General features: G+C 40.3%; 1 protein-coding gene across 1 annotated transcript in view; it reads left to right on the top strand.

Moving 5' to 3' along the window:
- The window catches only part of KIAA1210 (KIAA1210 ortholog), an 83,391-nt gene that overhangs the window by 39,586 nt on the left and 26,377 nt on the right, over positions 1 to 17,428 (top strand). Inside the window, 3 exon segments of the mRNA XM_010365531.1 lie at positions 9,623 to 9,749; positions 10,387 to 10,521; positions 13,704 to 13,859. Coding sequence (XP_010363833.1) covers positions 9,623 to 9,749; positions 10,387 to 10,521; positions 13,704 to 13,859 — 418 coding nt within the window.

Here is a 17,428-nt window from a genome sequence, read left to right as displayed (position 1 = left end):
GAACATTTTAAATTTTGATGAAATCCATTTGTATTAGTCCATTCTCACTGCTATAAAGAACTACTTGAGACTGGGTAATTTATAAAGAAAAGAGGTTTAATTGACTCACAGTTCAATCAAGGCAGAGGGTAAAGGGGAAGCAAGGCACATCTTACATGGTGGCAGTAGAGACAGAGTGCAAGCAGGGAACTGCCACACACTTTTAAGCCATCAGCTCTCATGATAACTCACTCACTATCACGAGAACAGCATGGGGGAAACTGCCCCCATGATCCAATCACCTTCCACCAAGTACCTCCCTCGACATGTGGGGATTACAATTTGACATGAAATTTGGGTGGGGACGCAGAGCCAAACCATGTCACTATTTATCTATTTGTTTTTCTTTTGTTACTTGAGCTTTTGGTGTCATGTCTAAAAATCCATTGCCAAATCCAAGATCACAAAGATTTAATCCTATGTTTTTTCTAAGAATGTTATAGTTTTAGCTCTCATATTTAGGCCTTTAATCCATTTTGAGTTAATTTTTAAAATTACACTTTAAGTTCTGGGATACATGTGCAGAACGTGCAGGTTTGTTACATAGGTATACATGTGCCATGGTAGTTTGCTGTATACATCAACCCATCATCTACATTAGGCATTTCTCCTAATGCTATCCCTCCCATAGCCCCCCACCCCCCAACAGGCCCCAGTGTATGATGTACCCCTCCCTGTGTCCATGTGTTCTCATTGTTCAGCTCCCACTCATGAGTGATAACATGCGGTGTTTGGTTTTCTATTCCTGTGTTAGTCTGCTGAGAATGATGGTTTCCAGCTTCATCCATGTCCCTGCAAAGGACATGAGCTCATCCTTTTTTATGACTGCATAGTATTCCATGGTGTATATGTGCCACATTTTCTCTATCCAGTCTATCATTGATAAGCACTTGGGTTGGTTCCAAGTCTTTGCTATTGTGAATAGTGCTGCAATAAACATACATGTGCATGTGTCTTTATAGTATTTTTATATATATGGTGTGAGATAAAGGTCCAACTTAATTCTTTTGCATATGGATACCCAGTTGCTCCAGCACCATATGTTGAAGAGACTATTATTTTTTCATTGAATAGTCTTGGTACCCTTGCTGAAAATCAACCATAAAGGTATAGGTTCATTTCTGAACTCTCAACTCTATTCCACTGATCTATATGTCTATCTTTATGCTAGTGCTACACTGTCTTGATTACTGTAGTTTTACAGTAAGCTTTGAAATTGAAGTATAAGTTATCCAACTTTGTTCCTCTTGTTCAAGATTATTTTGGCTATTTGTGGTCCCTTGCATTTCACTATGAATTTTTTTTTTTGAGACGGAGTCTGGCTCGGTCGCCCAGGCAGGCTGGAGTGCAGTGGCCGGATCTCAGCTCACTGCAAGCTCCGCCTCCCAGGTTCACACCATTCTCCTGCCTCCGCCTCCCAAGTAGCTGGGACTACAGGCACCCGCCTCGTTGCCCGGCTAGTTTTTTGTATTCTTTAGTAGAGACGGGGTTTCACCGTATTAGCCAGGATGGTCTCGATCTCCTGACCTTGTGATCCGCCCTTCTCGGCCTCCCAAAGTGCTGGGATTACAGGCTTGAGCCACCGCGTCTGGCCCACTATGAATTTTAAGATCAATTTTCCGGAAAAAAAAAAAAGCCAGCAGGAATTTCAATAGGAATTGCACTGAATCTGTAGATCACTTTGTGAAGTACTGCCATCTTAACAAGTTTAAGTCTTCCAATGAATGAACATGGGATTTCCTTTAATTTATTCAGGTCTTTGGCATTTTTCTCATCAGTGTCTTACAGTTTTCAGATTATGAGTTTTGCACATCTTTTGTTAAATTTACTTTCATGTTTTTATTCTTTTTTTTCTTTTTTTTAATTAATTTATTTTTTATTATACTTTAAGTTCTAGGGTACATGTGCATACCGTGCAGGTTTGTTACATATGTATACTTGTGCCATGTTGGTGTGCTGCACCCATCAACTCGTCAGCACCCATCAATTCATCATTTATATCATGTATAACTCCCAATGCAATCCCTCCCCCCTCCCCCCTCCCCATGATAGGCCCCGATGTGTGATGTTCCCCTTCCCGAGTCCAAGTGATCTCATTGTTCAGTTCCCACCTATGAGTGAGAACATGCGGTGTTTGGTTTTCTCTTCTTGTGATAGTTTGCTAAGAATGATGGTTTCCAGCTGCATCCATGTCCCTACAAAGGACACAAACTCATCCTTTTTTATGGCTGCATAGTATTCCATGGTGTATATGTGCCACATTTTCTTAATCCAGTCTGTCACAGATGGACATTTGGGTTGATTCCAAGTCTTTGCTATTGTGAATAGTGCCGCAATAAACATACGTGTGCATGTGTCTTTATAGCAGCATGATTTATAATCCTTTGGGTATATACCCAGTAGTGGGATGGCTGGGTCATATGGTACATCTAGTTCCAGATCCTTGAGGAATTGCCATACTGTTTTCCATAATGGTTGAACTAGTTTACAATCCCACCAACAGTGTAAAAGTGTTCCTGTTTCTCCACATCCTCTCCAACACCTGTTGTTTCCTGACTTTTTAATGATTGCCATTCTAACTGGTGTGAGATGGTATCTCATTGTGGTTTTGATTTGCATTTCTCTGATGGCGAGTGATGATGAGCATTTTTTCATGTGTCTGTTGGCTGTATGAATGTCTTCTTTTGAGAAATGTCTGGTCATATCCTTTCCCCACTTTTTGATGGGGTTGTTTGTTTTTTTCTTGTATATTTGTTTGAGTTCTTTGTAGATTCTGGATATTAGCCCTTTGTCAGATGAGTAGATTGCAAAAATTTTCTCCCATTCTGTAGGTTGCCTGTTCACTCTGATGGTAGTTTCTTTTGCTGTGCAGAAGCTCTTTAGTTTAATTAGATCCCGTTTGTCAATTTTTGCTTTTGCTGCCGTTGCTTTTGGTGTTTTAGACATGAAGTCCTTGCCCATGCCTATGTCCTGAATGGTACTACTTAGGTTTTCTTCTAGGGTTTTTATGGTATTAGGTCTAACATTTAAGTCTCTAATCCATCTTGAATTAATTTTCATATAAGGAGTAAGGAAAGGATCCAGTTTCAGCTTTCTACTTATGGCTAGCCAATTTTCCCAGCACCATTTATTAAATAGGGAATCCTTTCCCCATTTCTTGTTTCTCTCAGGTTTGTCAAAGATCAGATGGCTGTAGATATGTGGTATTATTTCTGAGGACTCTGTTCTGTTCCATTGGTCTATAGCTCTGTTTTGGTACCAGTACCATGCTGTTTTGGTTACTGTAGCCTTGTAGTATAGTTTGAAGTCAGGTAGCGTGACGCCTCCAGCTTTGTCCTTTTGACTTAGGATTGTCTTGGCAATGAGGGCTCTTTTTTGGTTCCATATGAACTTTAAAGCAGTTTTTTCCAATTCTGTGAAGAAACTCATTGGTAGCTTGATGGGGATGGCATTGAATCTATAAATAACCTTGGGCAGTATGGCCATTTTCACGATATTGATTCTTCCTATCCATGAGCATGGTATGTTCTTCCATTTATTTGTGTCCACTTTTATTTCACTGAGCAGTGGTTTGTAGTTCTCCTTGAAGAGGTCCTTGACATCCCTTGTAAGTTGGATTCCTAGGTATTTTATTCTCTTTGAAGCAATTGTGAATGGAAGTTCATTCATGATTTGGCTCTCTGTTTGTCTGTTACTGATGTATAAGAATGCTTGTGATTTTTGCACATTAATTTTGTATCCCGAGACGTTGCCGAAGTTGCCTATCAGCTTAAGGAGATTTTGGGCTGAGACAATGGGGTTTTCTAAATATGCAATCATGTGATCTGCAAACAGGGACAATTTGACTTCTTCTTTTCCTAACTGGATACCCTTGATTTCTTTCTCTTGCCTGATTGCCCTAGCCAGAACTTCCAACACTATGTTGAATAGGAGTGGTGAGAGAGGGCATCCCTGTCTTGTGCCAGTTTTCAAAGGGAATTTTTCCAGTTTTTGCCCATTCAGTATGATATTAGCTGTGGGTTTGTCATAAATAGCTCTTATTATTTTGAGGTACGTTCCATCAATACCGAATTTATTGAGCGTTTTTAGCATGAAGTGCTGTTGAATTTTGTCAAAAGCCTTTTCTGCATCTATTGAGATAATCATGTGGTTCTTGTCTTTGGTTCTGTTTATATGCTGGATTACGTTTACTGATTTGCGAATGTTGAACCAGCCTTGCATCCCAGGGATGAAGCCCACTTGCTCATGGTGGATAAGCTTTTTGATGTGCTGCTGGATCCGGTTTGCCAGTATTTTATTGAGGATTTTTGCATTGATGTTCATCAGGGATATTGGTCTAAAATTCTCTTTTTTTGTTGTGTCTCTGCCAGCCTTTGGTATCAGGATGATGTTGGCCTCATAAAATGAGTTAGGGAGGATTCCCTCTTTTTCTATTGATTGGAATAGTTTCAGAAGGAATGGTACCAGCTCCTCCTTGTAACTCTGGTAGAATTCAGCTGTGAATCCATCTGGTCCTGGACTTTTTTTGGTTGGTAGGCTATTAATTATTGCCTCAATTTCAGAACCTGCTATTGGTCTATTCAGTGATTCAACTTCTTCCTGGTTTAGTCTGGGGAGAGCGTAAGTGTCCAGGAAATTATCCATTTCTTCTAGATTTTCTAGTTGATTTGCGTAGAGGTGTTTATAGTATTCTCTGATGGTAGTTTGTATTTCTGTGGGGTCGGTGGTGATATCCCCTTTATCATTTTTTATTGCGTCTATTTGATTCCTCTCTCTTTTCTTCTTTATTAGTCTTGCTAGCGGTCTGTCAATTTTGTTGATCTTTTCAAAAAACCAACTCCTGGATTCATTGATTTTTTGGAGGGTTTTTTGTGTCTCTATCTCCTTCAGTTCTGCTCTGATCTTAGTTATTTCTTGCCTTCTGCTAGCTTTTGAATGTGTTTGCTCTTGCCACTCTAGTTCTTTTAATTGTGATGTTAGAGTGTCAATTTTAGATCTTTCCTGCTTTCTCTTGTGGGCATTTAGTGCTATAAATTTCCCTCTACACACTGCTTCAAATGTGTCCCAGAGATTCTGGTATGTTGTATCTTTGTTCTCATTGGTTTCAAAGAACATCTCTATTTCTGCCTTCATTTCGTTATGTACCCAGTAGTCATTCAGGAGCAGGTTGTTCAGTTTCCATGTAGTTGAGCGGTTTTGATTGAGTTTCTTAGTCCTGAGTTCTAGTTTGATTGCACTGTGGTCTGAGAGACAGTTTGTTATAATTTCTGTTCTTGTACATTTGCTGAGGAGTGCTTTACTTCCAATTATGTGGTCAATTTTGGAATAAGTGCGATGTGGTGCTGAGAAGAATGTATATTCTGTTGATTTGGGGTGGAGAGTTCTATAGATGTCTATTAGGTCTGCTTGGTGCAGAGATGAGTTCAATTCCTGGATATCCTTGTTAACTTTCTGTCTCGTTGATCTGTCTAATGTTGACAGTGGAGTGTTGAAGTCTCCCATTATTATTGTGTGGGAGTCTAAGTCTCTTTGTAAGTCTCTAAGGACTTGCTTTATGAATTTGGGTGCTCCTGTATTGGGTGCATATATATTTAGGAGAGTTAGCTCTTCCTGTTGAATTGATCCCTTTACCATTATGTAATGGCCTTCTTTGTCTCTTTTGATCTTTGATGGTTTAAAGTCTGTTTTATCAGAGACTAGGATTGCAACCCCTGCTTTTTTTTGTTCTCCATTTGCTTGGTAGATCTTCCTCCATCCCTTTATTTTGAGCCTATGTATGTCTCTGCATGTGAGATGGGTCTCCTGAATGCAGCAGACTGATGGGTCTTGACTCTTTATCCAGTTTGCCAGTCTGTGTCTTTTAATTGGAGCATTTAGTCCATTTACATTTAAGGTTAATATTGTTATGTGTGAACTTGATCCTGCCATTATGATATTAACTGGTTATTTTGCTCGTTAGTTGATGCAGTTTCTTCCTAGCCTCGATGGTCTTTACATTTTGGCATGTTTTTGCAATGGCTGGTACCGGTTGTTCCTTTCCATGTTTAGGGCTTCCTTCAGGGTCTCTTGTAGGGCAGGCCTGGTGGTGACAAAATCTCTAAGCATTTGCTTATCTGTAAAGGATTTTATTTCTCCTTCACTTGTGAAACTTAGTTTGGCTGGATATGAAATTCTGGGTTGAAAATTCTTTTCTTTAAGAACGTTGAATATTGGCCCCCACTCTCTTCTGGCTTGGAGAGTTTCTGCCGAGAGATCTGCTGTTAGTCTGATGGGTTTCCCTTTGTGGGTAACCCGACCTTTCTCTCTGGCTGCCCTTAAGATTTTTTCCTTCATTTTAACTTTGGTGAATCTGGCAATTATGTGTCTTGGAGTTGCTCTTCTCGAGGAGTATCTTTGTGGTGTTCTCTGTATTTCCTGAATTTGAATGTTGGCCTGCCCTACTAGGTTGGGGAAGTTCTCCTGGATGATATCCTGAAGAGTGTTTTCCAACTTGGTTCCATTTTCCCCCTCACTTTCAGGCACCCCAATCAGACGTAGATTTGGTCTTTTTACATAATCCCATACTTCTTGCAGGCTTTGTTCATTTCTTTTTCTTCTTTTTTCTTTTGGTTTCTCTTCTCGCTTCATTTCATTCATTTGATCCTCAATCACTGATACTCTTTCTTCCAGTTGATCGAGTCGGTTACTGAAGTTTGTGCATTTGTCACGTATTTCTCGTGTCATGGTTTTCATCTCTGTCATTTCGTTTATGACCTTCTCTGCATTAATTAGTCTAGCTGTCAATTCTTCCACTCTTTTTTCAAGATTTTTAGTTTCTTTGCGCTGGGTACGTAATTCCTCCTTTAGCTCTGAGAAGTTTGATGGACTGAAGCCTTCTTCTCTCATCTCGTCAAAGTCATTCTCTGACCAGCTTCGATTTGTTGCTGGCGATGAGCTGCACTCCTTTGCAGGGGGAAATGCGCTCTTATTTTTTGAATTTCCAGCTTTTCTGCCCTGCTTTTTCCCCATCTTTGTGGTTTTATCTGTCTCTGGTCTTTGATGATGGTGACGTACTGATGGGGTTTTGGTATAGGTGTGCTTCCTGTTTGATAGTTTTCCTTCTGACAGTCAGGACCCTCAGCTGTAGGTCTGTTGGAGATTGCTTGAGGTCCACTCCAGACCCTGTTTGCCTGGGTATCAGCAGCAGAGGTTGCAGAAGATAGAATATTGCTGAACAGCGAGTGTACCTGTCTGATTCTTACTTTGGAAGCTTCGTCTCAGGGGTGTACTCCACCCTTTGAGGTGTGGGGTGTCAGACTGCCCCTAGTGGGGGATGTCTCCCAGTTAGGCTACTCAGGGGTCAGGGACCCACTTGAGAAGGCAGTCTGTCCCTTCTCAGATCTCAACCTCCGTGCTGGCAGATCCACTGCTCTCTTCAAAGCTGTCAGACAGAGTAGTTTGCGTCTGCAGAGGTTCTGCTGCTTTTTTGTTGTTGTTGTTTAGCTGTGCCCTGTCCCCAGAGGTGGAGTCTACAGAGACAGGCAGGTTTCCTTGAGCTGCTGTGAGCTCCACCCAGTTCGAGCTTCCCAGCGGCTTTGTTTACCTACTTAAGCCTCAGCAATGGCGGGCGCCCCTCCCCCAGCCTCGCTGCTGCCTTGCGGTTAGATCGCAGACTGCTGTGTTAGCAATGAGGGAGGCTCCGTGGGCATGGGACCTTCCCGGTCAGGTGTGGGATATATTCTCCTGGTGTGCCTGTTTGCTTAAAGCGCAGTATTGGGGTGGGAGTTACCCGATTTTCCAGGTGTTGTGTGTCTCAGTTCCCCTGGCTGGAAAAAGGGATTCCCTTCCCCCTTGCACTTCCCAGGTGAGGCGATGCCTCGCCCTGCTTCAGCTCTCGCTGGTCGGGCTGCAGCAGCTGACCAGCACCGATTATCCAGCACTCCCTAGTGAGATGACCCCAGTACCTCATTTGAAAATGCAGAAATCACCTGTCTTCTGTGTCGCTCACGCTGGGAGTTGGAGACTGGAGCTCTTCCTATTCGGCCATCTTGCTCTGCCCCTGTTTTTATTCTTTTGTTGCTATTGTAAATGGAAGTGTTTTCTTAATTTCATTTTGAAGTTTTTCATTGCAAGTGTATAGAAATACAATTTTTGTATATCATTCTTGTATCCTTCAACTTAGATGAATTCGTTTATTAGTTCTAGTCATTTTTAGTGTGTTCATTAAGAGTTTTATATACACAATTACGTCATCTGTGAATAGAGATAATTTCACTTCTTCCTTTCCATTCTGGATGGCATTAATTTCACTTTCTTACCTAATTTCCCTGTCTATAATCTCCCATACACTGTTGAATAGAAATGATAAAAGCAGTCATCCTTGTCTTGTTCCTGATCTTAGGGGGAATACATCCAGCCTTTCACCATGATATTAGCCGTGATTTTTCACAGATATCTTCTATCAAGATTGAGTGCATTTATCATGGAAGGGTGCTGAATTTTACAAATGTTTTTTTCTGCATCTATTGAAATGGTCATATAGTTTTTGTTTCTATTCTATTGATATAGTGTTTGGCATTCACTGATTTTCACACATTAAGCCGATCATTCCTTGTAAATCCTACTTTGTCATGGTATATAATTCTTTTTATATGCTGTTGGATTCAGTTCATGAGTGTTTTATTGAGGATTTTTGCATCTATGTTCATAAGAGATATTGGTCTGTAGTTTGCTCTTCCTGTGATGTCTTTGGTTGAAAATTTTAAAAGGTAAAATACATTACCACACTCCAAAAAGGAGTCTTTCATGTCTTTAGCCTTTCATTTGTTTTTATCTTTCTTCTGATCTTTCTTAACATGTAATTATCATCAACCTGGCACCATTCCCAATCAGAAGGTATTTTCATCTGGATTTAGCAAGCTTGGGGAAGGGAGGGGCAGTTGATACATAGGATGACTTTGAAAATAGGATAGATATATTGTAGAGCTCTTGTGTGAAAGAGGAAAGGATCTGATGAATGAGAGCCTCCTGTATCTGAGAAGGTCTTTGATATTTTTTAAAATCAAAACAAAAACACTAGAGAGAAATTTGGGCGTAAAAGATCTTTTATAATTCTCACTGTAATAATAGCAAAACTCACGGCCTTTCCTCCCATTCCCCAGAATTGCCACTATTGAATTATATACTTTAAATGGGCAAAATGTATGGTATATAAACCATATCTCAGTAAGACTGTTATGTAAAAAGGATATATGCTCATAATGTAAAAAGTAAAATTATACAGAAGGACGTGAAGTAGAAAATGAACATTTCCTTCCTGTCCCTAATGCATCATTCCTCAGAGGGAACCACCTCTAACAATTTGTGGATATCCTTCTAGATTTTTTTCTTTGAATGTGAACTATATATGTGTGTATATATTAAATGTGACCATACCATTATTTTTTTTCACTTACTATCTCATGAGCCGCTTTCTATGTCAGCACATATGCATCCCTGCTCTCCCTCTGAGGTATCTATGGTAGGGCCATATTATGAACATACGTTTGTCTTCAGTTCCCATGGCCCTTGGGTTGCTTTTACAAGACCTTTCCTTTCTGTCCAGGGTCAAGAGCAGCATGGGGAGCAAAGCCCTATCCCATGATAGCATCTTCATGTTGGGTCCTGAGCCTGAAAGATCAGCAAGTAAAATGTTTCCTTCTATGGATCCCCAGAGAGGCAGACCTCGGCAGGTAATAGTGGACTCAAGCATCAGTGTCTAATTGAACTACTTCTCTTCTGTTCCCTACTCTAACCCTGCCAAAATTAAAAGGAGTGGGAACTTGGTTCTGCTTCTCAGTTGATCCTACCCCCACAGGGCTGTTGTAAGCCTTGAGTGACAGAATGTATAAATATATAATGTGCCTATTACCTGGCACACAGTGTTGATTAGTGTTGCCATATTCACTTCTTTTTTATTTTATTTTATTTTATTTTATTTTTGAGACAGATCTCACCCTGTCACCTAGGCTGGAGTGCAGTGGCATGATCATGGTTCACTGCAGCCTCAACTTCCCAGGCTCAGGTGATCCTCACACCTCAGCTTCCCGAGTACTTGGGACTACAGGCCTGTAACGCCTGGATGATTTTTTGGTACTTTTTGTGGAGACAGGGTTTCACCATGTTGCCCAGGCTAGTCTCAAACTCTTGGGCCCAAGCAACCCTCCCACCTTGGCCTCCCAAAGTGCTGGGATTACACGCGTGAGCTACCGTGCCTGGCCTATATTCACTTCTCTTAACATACCATAAGAATAATTATTTTGACAGCAACATTCCACTGTTTATATGCTGGCATACCAATCCTCAAGTTTTTCTCTCTCTCTTACACAGAGATCCCGTATTTCCAGAACTCTACCTAAACCTAGGAGTAATGTGTCTGGAGTTGTGTCTGGAGCCATGTTTGGAGCTGTGCTTCAAAATGTGCCTACAAGTGCATTCTGGGTTACTGGCCCCAAGATCACTGAGGTAACAAAGTGGAATTGTTCCGAGCATGGGCAGCTGAGTCAGAAATCAGAAATGGACAGATCTATGCTTGAATTCTTACTCTGCTACTAACTGGCTGTGTGACCCCTGGGCTAGTTGATTAACTTCTCTGAGCCTTCTTTATCTCATCTACAGTGGTTATAATATTAACATCTACCTCAAAGGGTTGCTTGTGAGGATTGAATGAAGACTCAGAGAAGTTAAAGATAGTGCTCAAGTTCACCCTGGTAGTAAGTTGTAGACTTGGAAATCTGACCCAGGTGTATTAAACTCAAACCCCATGATCTTTCCATTACTCCAAGATACTCAACTTCTTTATACCTGCCTGAAGAGAAAGAAGGGTACACCTTAGTGCCTACGTAATGTAGCATCTTGCCTCCAGCTAATCCTAAACTTATGGTAGGGATCCATTACTCAGTCAGACTATATCTGTGATCCAGAAATGCTTCAGGGGGAGCTGGAGATATTGTCAAGGAGACAACCCTTAACAGCTGTCTTCCCCATCTCAGCCTGTGGGTGGAATTATGCCCAAAGGTCCCTGTGTAAGTGGGAAAGTCACACAAGGAGACCCTTCTCCACTGGAGATATGATTATTTTCCATTTGGCAAAAGGTAAGTGGGGCTTATTTCTGACATGCCTGCTAAGACCCCACATCTCTCACTCTGGTTTCCTTTCTTCTGGATCCATTAGCTATAGAGGAGAAAACACTGAGGTAGACACTAATAGTGTTGACCCTAAAGTTGTTAAGCAGCCCCTAGGGTCAGAAGACTGTTGCCCTCTTGTACTACAGCAGGAAAAGTCATTTCCATGAACTATTCAATCTTCAGTTTTAAACATCAACACAAGCTTTCACTCACCGCCATAGTTACACTCCCTGCAGCCTCATGACCATGACCAAGTGGCACAGGGTTCTCACATTCAGAAAGAGGAAACTGGTTTCTTGGACTCCTCCATCTTTCCCCTCCTCTCTTAGTCCCAGCAACAGAGAGACTCATATAGCAGAGATATTCTATTTTTTTAAAAAAAATTATTTTTTTGTGAAAGTTAAAGGAAAATATTCTACGGGCATTACTTCTCACAAGGAAGTGGCTGGGGAAGGCCACAATAGCCTAAAGGCAAGCTTTCTTAAATGTTTGGTTTGGGCCTACACCTCACACTTTTGGCCTGATCCCTTAGTTGATACCCTGGAAAACAAGGTTGAAGACAGCATAGGGTATTAATAGGACCTAAGTAATCAACAACCAACCTAACCTTTGCATGGGAAACGTCCCTTAAGTACCAAAATGACAATTCCAAATGGAAGGATGGTTGATAGCATTAAGTCAAGGGTCCTGACACCCAGTGCTACATAAAAGCTGGGGCAAGCATGGAATTGGCCAGTGGGATCGATTCTCTTGAAGGGGCAGGATTCTAATGGATTAAGTGACATTCAGAACAACTAGGAGATTGTGAAAGAAGAAATCCAGGTATACAGTTATGTCAGAAATACTGACACTGAACCGATTTTATTTCCTGCCAGATTTTTACCTGATGTCCCATCTGAAGTGTTAGGAATGTGGATGCCTACATTACTCTCCAAGACATTTCTGTTCCCTTTATTTGAGCACAAATAGTTAAAAAGATACAATGGCAGATTATTAGCATCTTGCTGTTGTTGAATCAAATTGAATTTAGTCATTTAAGAAACTGAGACTTCAAAACAGTTTTTCTTACTGCTCACGGTCTTGACTGTCCCTCAGCCCTTCTTAAGGAAGCAGGCACACCATCTATTCCGGTTGTTGCCTTTAAACATCTTGAACTTGGCCTTCAGTATGGGCTCTCCCTTTTCTGGCCCTTATAATTAGGAGACACCAGTTCACAGTGATCAAGAACAAGGGCCATCAAGCTGGACAGACCTTTCAAATGCTTGCTCTGCCACTGGGAGAATTAGAGGAAGTTACATCATCTCTCAAACTTCATTTTCCCCATCCATAAAACGGAGCCCACAATAGCAAATGCTTTAAAGAATTGTTGTGAGGCTTCAGTGAGATGTATCTATGGAGAGCATTCCCTGCTTAGCACACTGTAAGCCCTTAGTAAAAGTTAGTTGTCATTACTGTAGTTATTATTATTAAAGCTGGGCTTGGAGTTGGTTGATATGGCCTCTCCCTAAGAGCTCCCAATGGGGCCTGGTAGTAATAAGGAAGCACTGGAGAACCTGGCCAGGAGCACCCCAGGAGCATAACTTCGGTAAGCTTCACTGTGGCCCCTTCTTTGGCTACAGTGTCTGAAGGCTATCTGCCCTGAGCTGAGCGGAGTCCACAACAGAAGCAAGCATGTCAGCTTCATGACAGCAAGAATTTGTTTTGTTTATTGTTGTAGGCCCATTTCCTAGAATGGGATGTAATGCATTGTAGATGCTTAGCCAGTGTTTGTTAAACATAAAAAGCAAGGATTCTGACCCACATCAAGAGGACCATGGCAGGGACCACTGCCTCAAAGTCAAGTGTACCATTTTCTTCAAAATGGAATCAACTAAACTGTCTGCTGAATCCCAAGGAAAACCCAAATGATCAATTTTTGTCCCTTTAGGAAACCACTCCATAGATTTTCTTTAAAATCTATAGATTCTAAAATTCTGTAGATTTTCTTTAAAATCCCAGAAAGTCATTCTTGACAGGATTAAGATAAGCAACTAACACAGTCAAGATTCAATCCAAATAATTCATGGAATAATAGGAACAAAGAGTGTAGTTTGGATGCCAATTCCAGGTCATAACTCAAAGATTCGCCTCTACGAGAACTGGACTTCCAAAGTCAAATTCAGACATTAAAAGAAAGATCAGAACTAAATAAGATTTGTATTTAACACCAGTAAGGAGATAACATCAGGATTCTGATTTTTCACGAACAAGCAATTTGAAGTTTCTGTCTTTGGGGACTGGCAAAAGTGTGCAGCACCCCAGAGGGGAAATCAAGGCTAGTAGTCTTTGGTTTGAGTAGGTATTAGAAATGAAGACGGGGAGGTAGGAAATTCTTCCCAGAGCTTATTTTTTTCACTTTGGATTCTTAGTTCTTCAACCAACTTTGGATTCCTTTCTCTTATTAAAGAATAAGAGAAAACCACTAATTTGGGTGAGAGCACACAGGTTTTAACTTGTTCCTTCTATTCTCCCTCTTGACAGAACCCACCACCACGCCAACGCCGACTCAGCATCATCCCACCTGTTATCCAACCTGACATAATTTCTAAGAACTTGGTAGAAATCTCTCTCGATGATGAGTCACCTAAGAATCCACAAAAGAAGGCTTTACCACATGAGAGTTTGACAGCCACTCAGGTGAGTATATATTAAGGGGCAGGTTGAGGGGGCTCACAGATCAGAGGCATAATTTCTTCTTGTGTCATCTATTCTCCCGCTGGAGCTCAACACTAGGGGGATGATTGGGGAAGGAGCTGACATTCTTGGCTTTTGATTTGCATGGTGGTTTTCCATCCAATTTTACGAACCAAATAATCACCTTTTTAATGTATAAGCAAGAGAAGATAGTATTTTGGAAAAAATAAGTGTGCAGATGTTTTGAGTTATTTCATGAAGATAAAAATAGAGATTTTTACTGAAGCATAGTCTCTACTTTGAAATCCAGAAAATATCAGAGGTTAAGGCATATAATATTATTTGATAGACACATATCCATGTGAAAAATCAGTTGACACATGAGAGGGTGATGTGTCTATTTCATACGTCTAGGTTTGTCAACCAGATAATATCAATCAGCGTATAGTAGTGCGTGCCCATATCAACACTTCCATTCTCAAACTAATGTGTGTTTAATTGAATTGGTTGTTGGTGAACTTGAAAGGGCTCTGAGAGTGAAGTAGAGTTTAGAATGATTAACCTTTGGAAATAAAAAGTAAACAGAAACCTAATTTTTAAGGAAGAGAATTGACCAGTCAGAACAAAACTCTATTTTGATGTTAAAAGATCCTATGAAGTGAAGCAGCCCTCAGTTAGATATGTCAACAAAGAAACAAATTAGGTTAAAACCAAAGTTAAAGCACAGACTGGTAGTAGGTGGATGGATGCTTATTGTTTTATGGATCTGGGTTATGACTACAAGTATTTTCTGCAGGATACCACTAAATCAGATTAATTGGGATGCATAATCTGAATTAGTGGAAGAATTGAATTAGATAACATTTTTTATTGTGGTAAAATACAGATCACATAAAATGTATCATTTTAACCATTTTAAAGTATACAATTCAGTGACAGTACATACATTCACAATGTGATGCAATCATCACCACTATCAAGATCCAGAACCTGTTTGGTTCTCCCAAATGGAAGCCCAGTTCCTATTGAGCAGTTATTCACCATTCGTATCTCCCACCAGCCCCTGACAACAACTATTCTGCTTTCTATCGCTGTACTTGCCTACTCTGGATATTTCACGTAAATGGAATCGTACAATATGTGGCTTTTGTGTTGACTTCTTCCACTTAGCATAATGTGTTTGAGGTTCATCCATGTCATGACATTTATCAGTACTTCATTTCTATTTATGATTAAATAATATTTCAATTTATGGATGTACCACGTTTTGTTTAGCCATTCATCCATTGATAGACACTTGTGTCCTATCTACCTTTTGGTTATTGTGTATAGTGCTATTATGAACATTCGTGTACGAATTTTTGTTTGAACACCTGTTTTCAATTCTTTTGGGTATATACCTGGAGTGGAATTGCTGGGTCATATGGTAATTCTATGTTTAATCAAACTGTTTTCCCCAACAGCAGTACCGCTTTACATTACACTTGTTAGGTTCCTGTTTTAAAAAAATTATAGTCATGCTAGTGGGTGTGAAATAGTATCTCATTGTGGTTTTGATTTGCATTTCTCTAGTAAATAGTGATGTTAAGTATCTTTTCATGTGCTTGTTAGCCATTTGTGTATCTTCTTTGGAGAAATATCGATTTCTCCTTTGCCCATTTATTAATTGGGTTATTTATCTTTTTGTTGTTGGGTTTGTAAACCAGAAAAGTACCTAAGACAAATTGTCAGAAACAATTAGAAAATTTTATTTTGCCCTGGTTAAGGATGCGCACCTAGGAGGCAGGTCTGTACCTTTCTCCAAAGATGATTTTGAGGACTTCAATGTTTAAAGGGGAAAAAGTGGATATTGGGGAAAGATGAACACAATTTTAAAAGGTGTGGGAAGATAAGAGACAAATAGTTGCGTTGTTTTGAGTCTTTGATCAGTTTTTCACTGAATACACAATTTACATATGAGAGGGGATAGAGGAATAGTCACTTATGCCTTCATCTTCCTCAGTGAATCTACATTTTTACATCAGAAGAAGCAATCAAATATGCATTTGTCTCAGGTGAGCAGAGGGATGAGTTTGAGTTTTGTCCTTTGTTCCACACCTGTGAAGATAAGCTGTCAATATACCTTGTCAGGGTAAAATTCTTACAGCTTAAAGTTTGGGCTGATTAAATTCCCTGGCCTCAGTCACATTGCAGGGTAAATGCTGGTAGTTAACATTTGAGGGTTAAGTTATTCCACTGAATTGGTTAATAAGGAGTTAATTTAGAGTGCTACAAGTTTGCCTCTTTTTGTAATGTCTCATGCTTTACCTGGATGACTTACACCATAATTCCACAGCATTGTATACAAATAAGTCTCCGAAGCACAGAGCCATCTTTTTTTTAAGCAATCCTCTGCTGCGTATGTCTGTAGTCTCAGACACTCAGGAGACTGAGGCAGGAAGATCACTTGAGGTTAGGAACTCGAGGCTGTAGTGCACTATGATCATGCCTGTGTGTAGCCACCGTACTTCCACCTGGGCAATGTAGTGAGACTCTGTCTCTAAAATAAAATAAAATTTTAGTTTTAAAACCCTCTAATACATCAAAGGAGAACATAATGCTCCCTCCCCCATGATTGCACAAAAATTTACAACTTTCAAAGTGATTTTCCATATATAGTTACATTTGATTCTCTCAGTAACTCTGTAAAGCAGATAGGAAAGACTCTCATTGTAAATGAAAAAAAATTGAGGTTCAAAGAGGTGAAGTGACTTGGCCAAGGCCACAGAGCCAATCAAAGATAGAGCTGGGGCTTGATCCCAGGACTCCTGACCAAATCCATAGCACTTTTCACTGAACTATGTGGCCTCTAGCAGTCATCTAACTTTGTATAACCAATGCCCAGCAATAGCAACAACAGCTAACATTTATCAAGACTTTCTTATGTAACAGGCACTGTGTTAAGCACTTTCCTTGTATAATTTTATTTAATCTTTACAACAACAAACCAAAGTATGTATTATGATTATTCCCATTTTACAGACATGAAAACTGAGGCTCAAAAGGGCTAGGGAACCTGCTCAGGGTCAGACAGCCAATAAATTGTATAGCTAGGATGTCATATTCAGGCCTATTTGGTTTCAAAGTCCATGTTCTTATTCTCTATACTAGTTAAGAAATTGAAGAGATTGTGACAGAAGGGGGAGGGGGCTGCAGGGAATATCAGAAATTCCACCTTCAAGAACTTTCAAGTTGGCAAAAATATTGACCACAACAGCTTTAAGTAACACAGATTTTGAATGAAGCAGCAGCTGTGCAGGAACTCTCAGGAATGGGCACTTTGCTACATCCAGGGAGTTAAAATCCCTACAGCCATTACTGGGTCTCACACTCTGTGCCAGTACCTCTTGGTGCAGAAGTTTCCCACCAAGAACCACTTTTCCCACCAAGAATTGTTTCTTCTTGTGGAGACAGACACATGCTTTTAGTTTTGACTCACATAGAACCCAACTCTCCAACATCCCAGTGTCCGTTTCAGAATGTATTTTTTCCCAGAGTGACAGCTTTATGGGCCAAATGCTTGATGAAATCTG

Source organism: Rhinopithecus roxellana, chromosome 7 (assembly GCF_007565055.1).
Source record: "Rhinopithecus roxellana isolate Shanxi Qingling chromosome 7, ASM756505v1, whole genome shotgun sequence".
Classification (NCBI taxonomy): domain Eukaryota; kingdom Metazoa; phylum Chordata; class Mammalia; order Primates; family Cercopithecidae; genus Rhinopithecus; species Rhinopithecus roxellana.
This window is presented reverse-complemented; position numbering and strand designations above follow the sequence as displayed.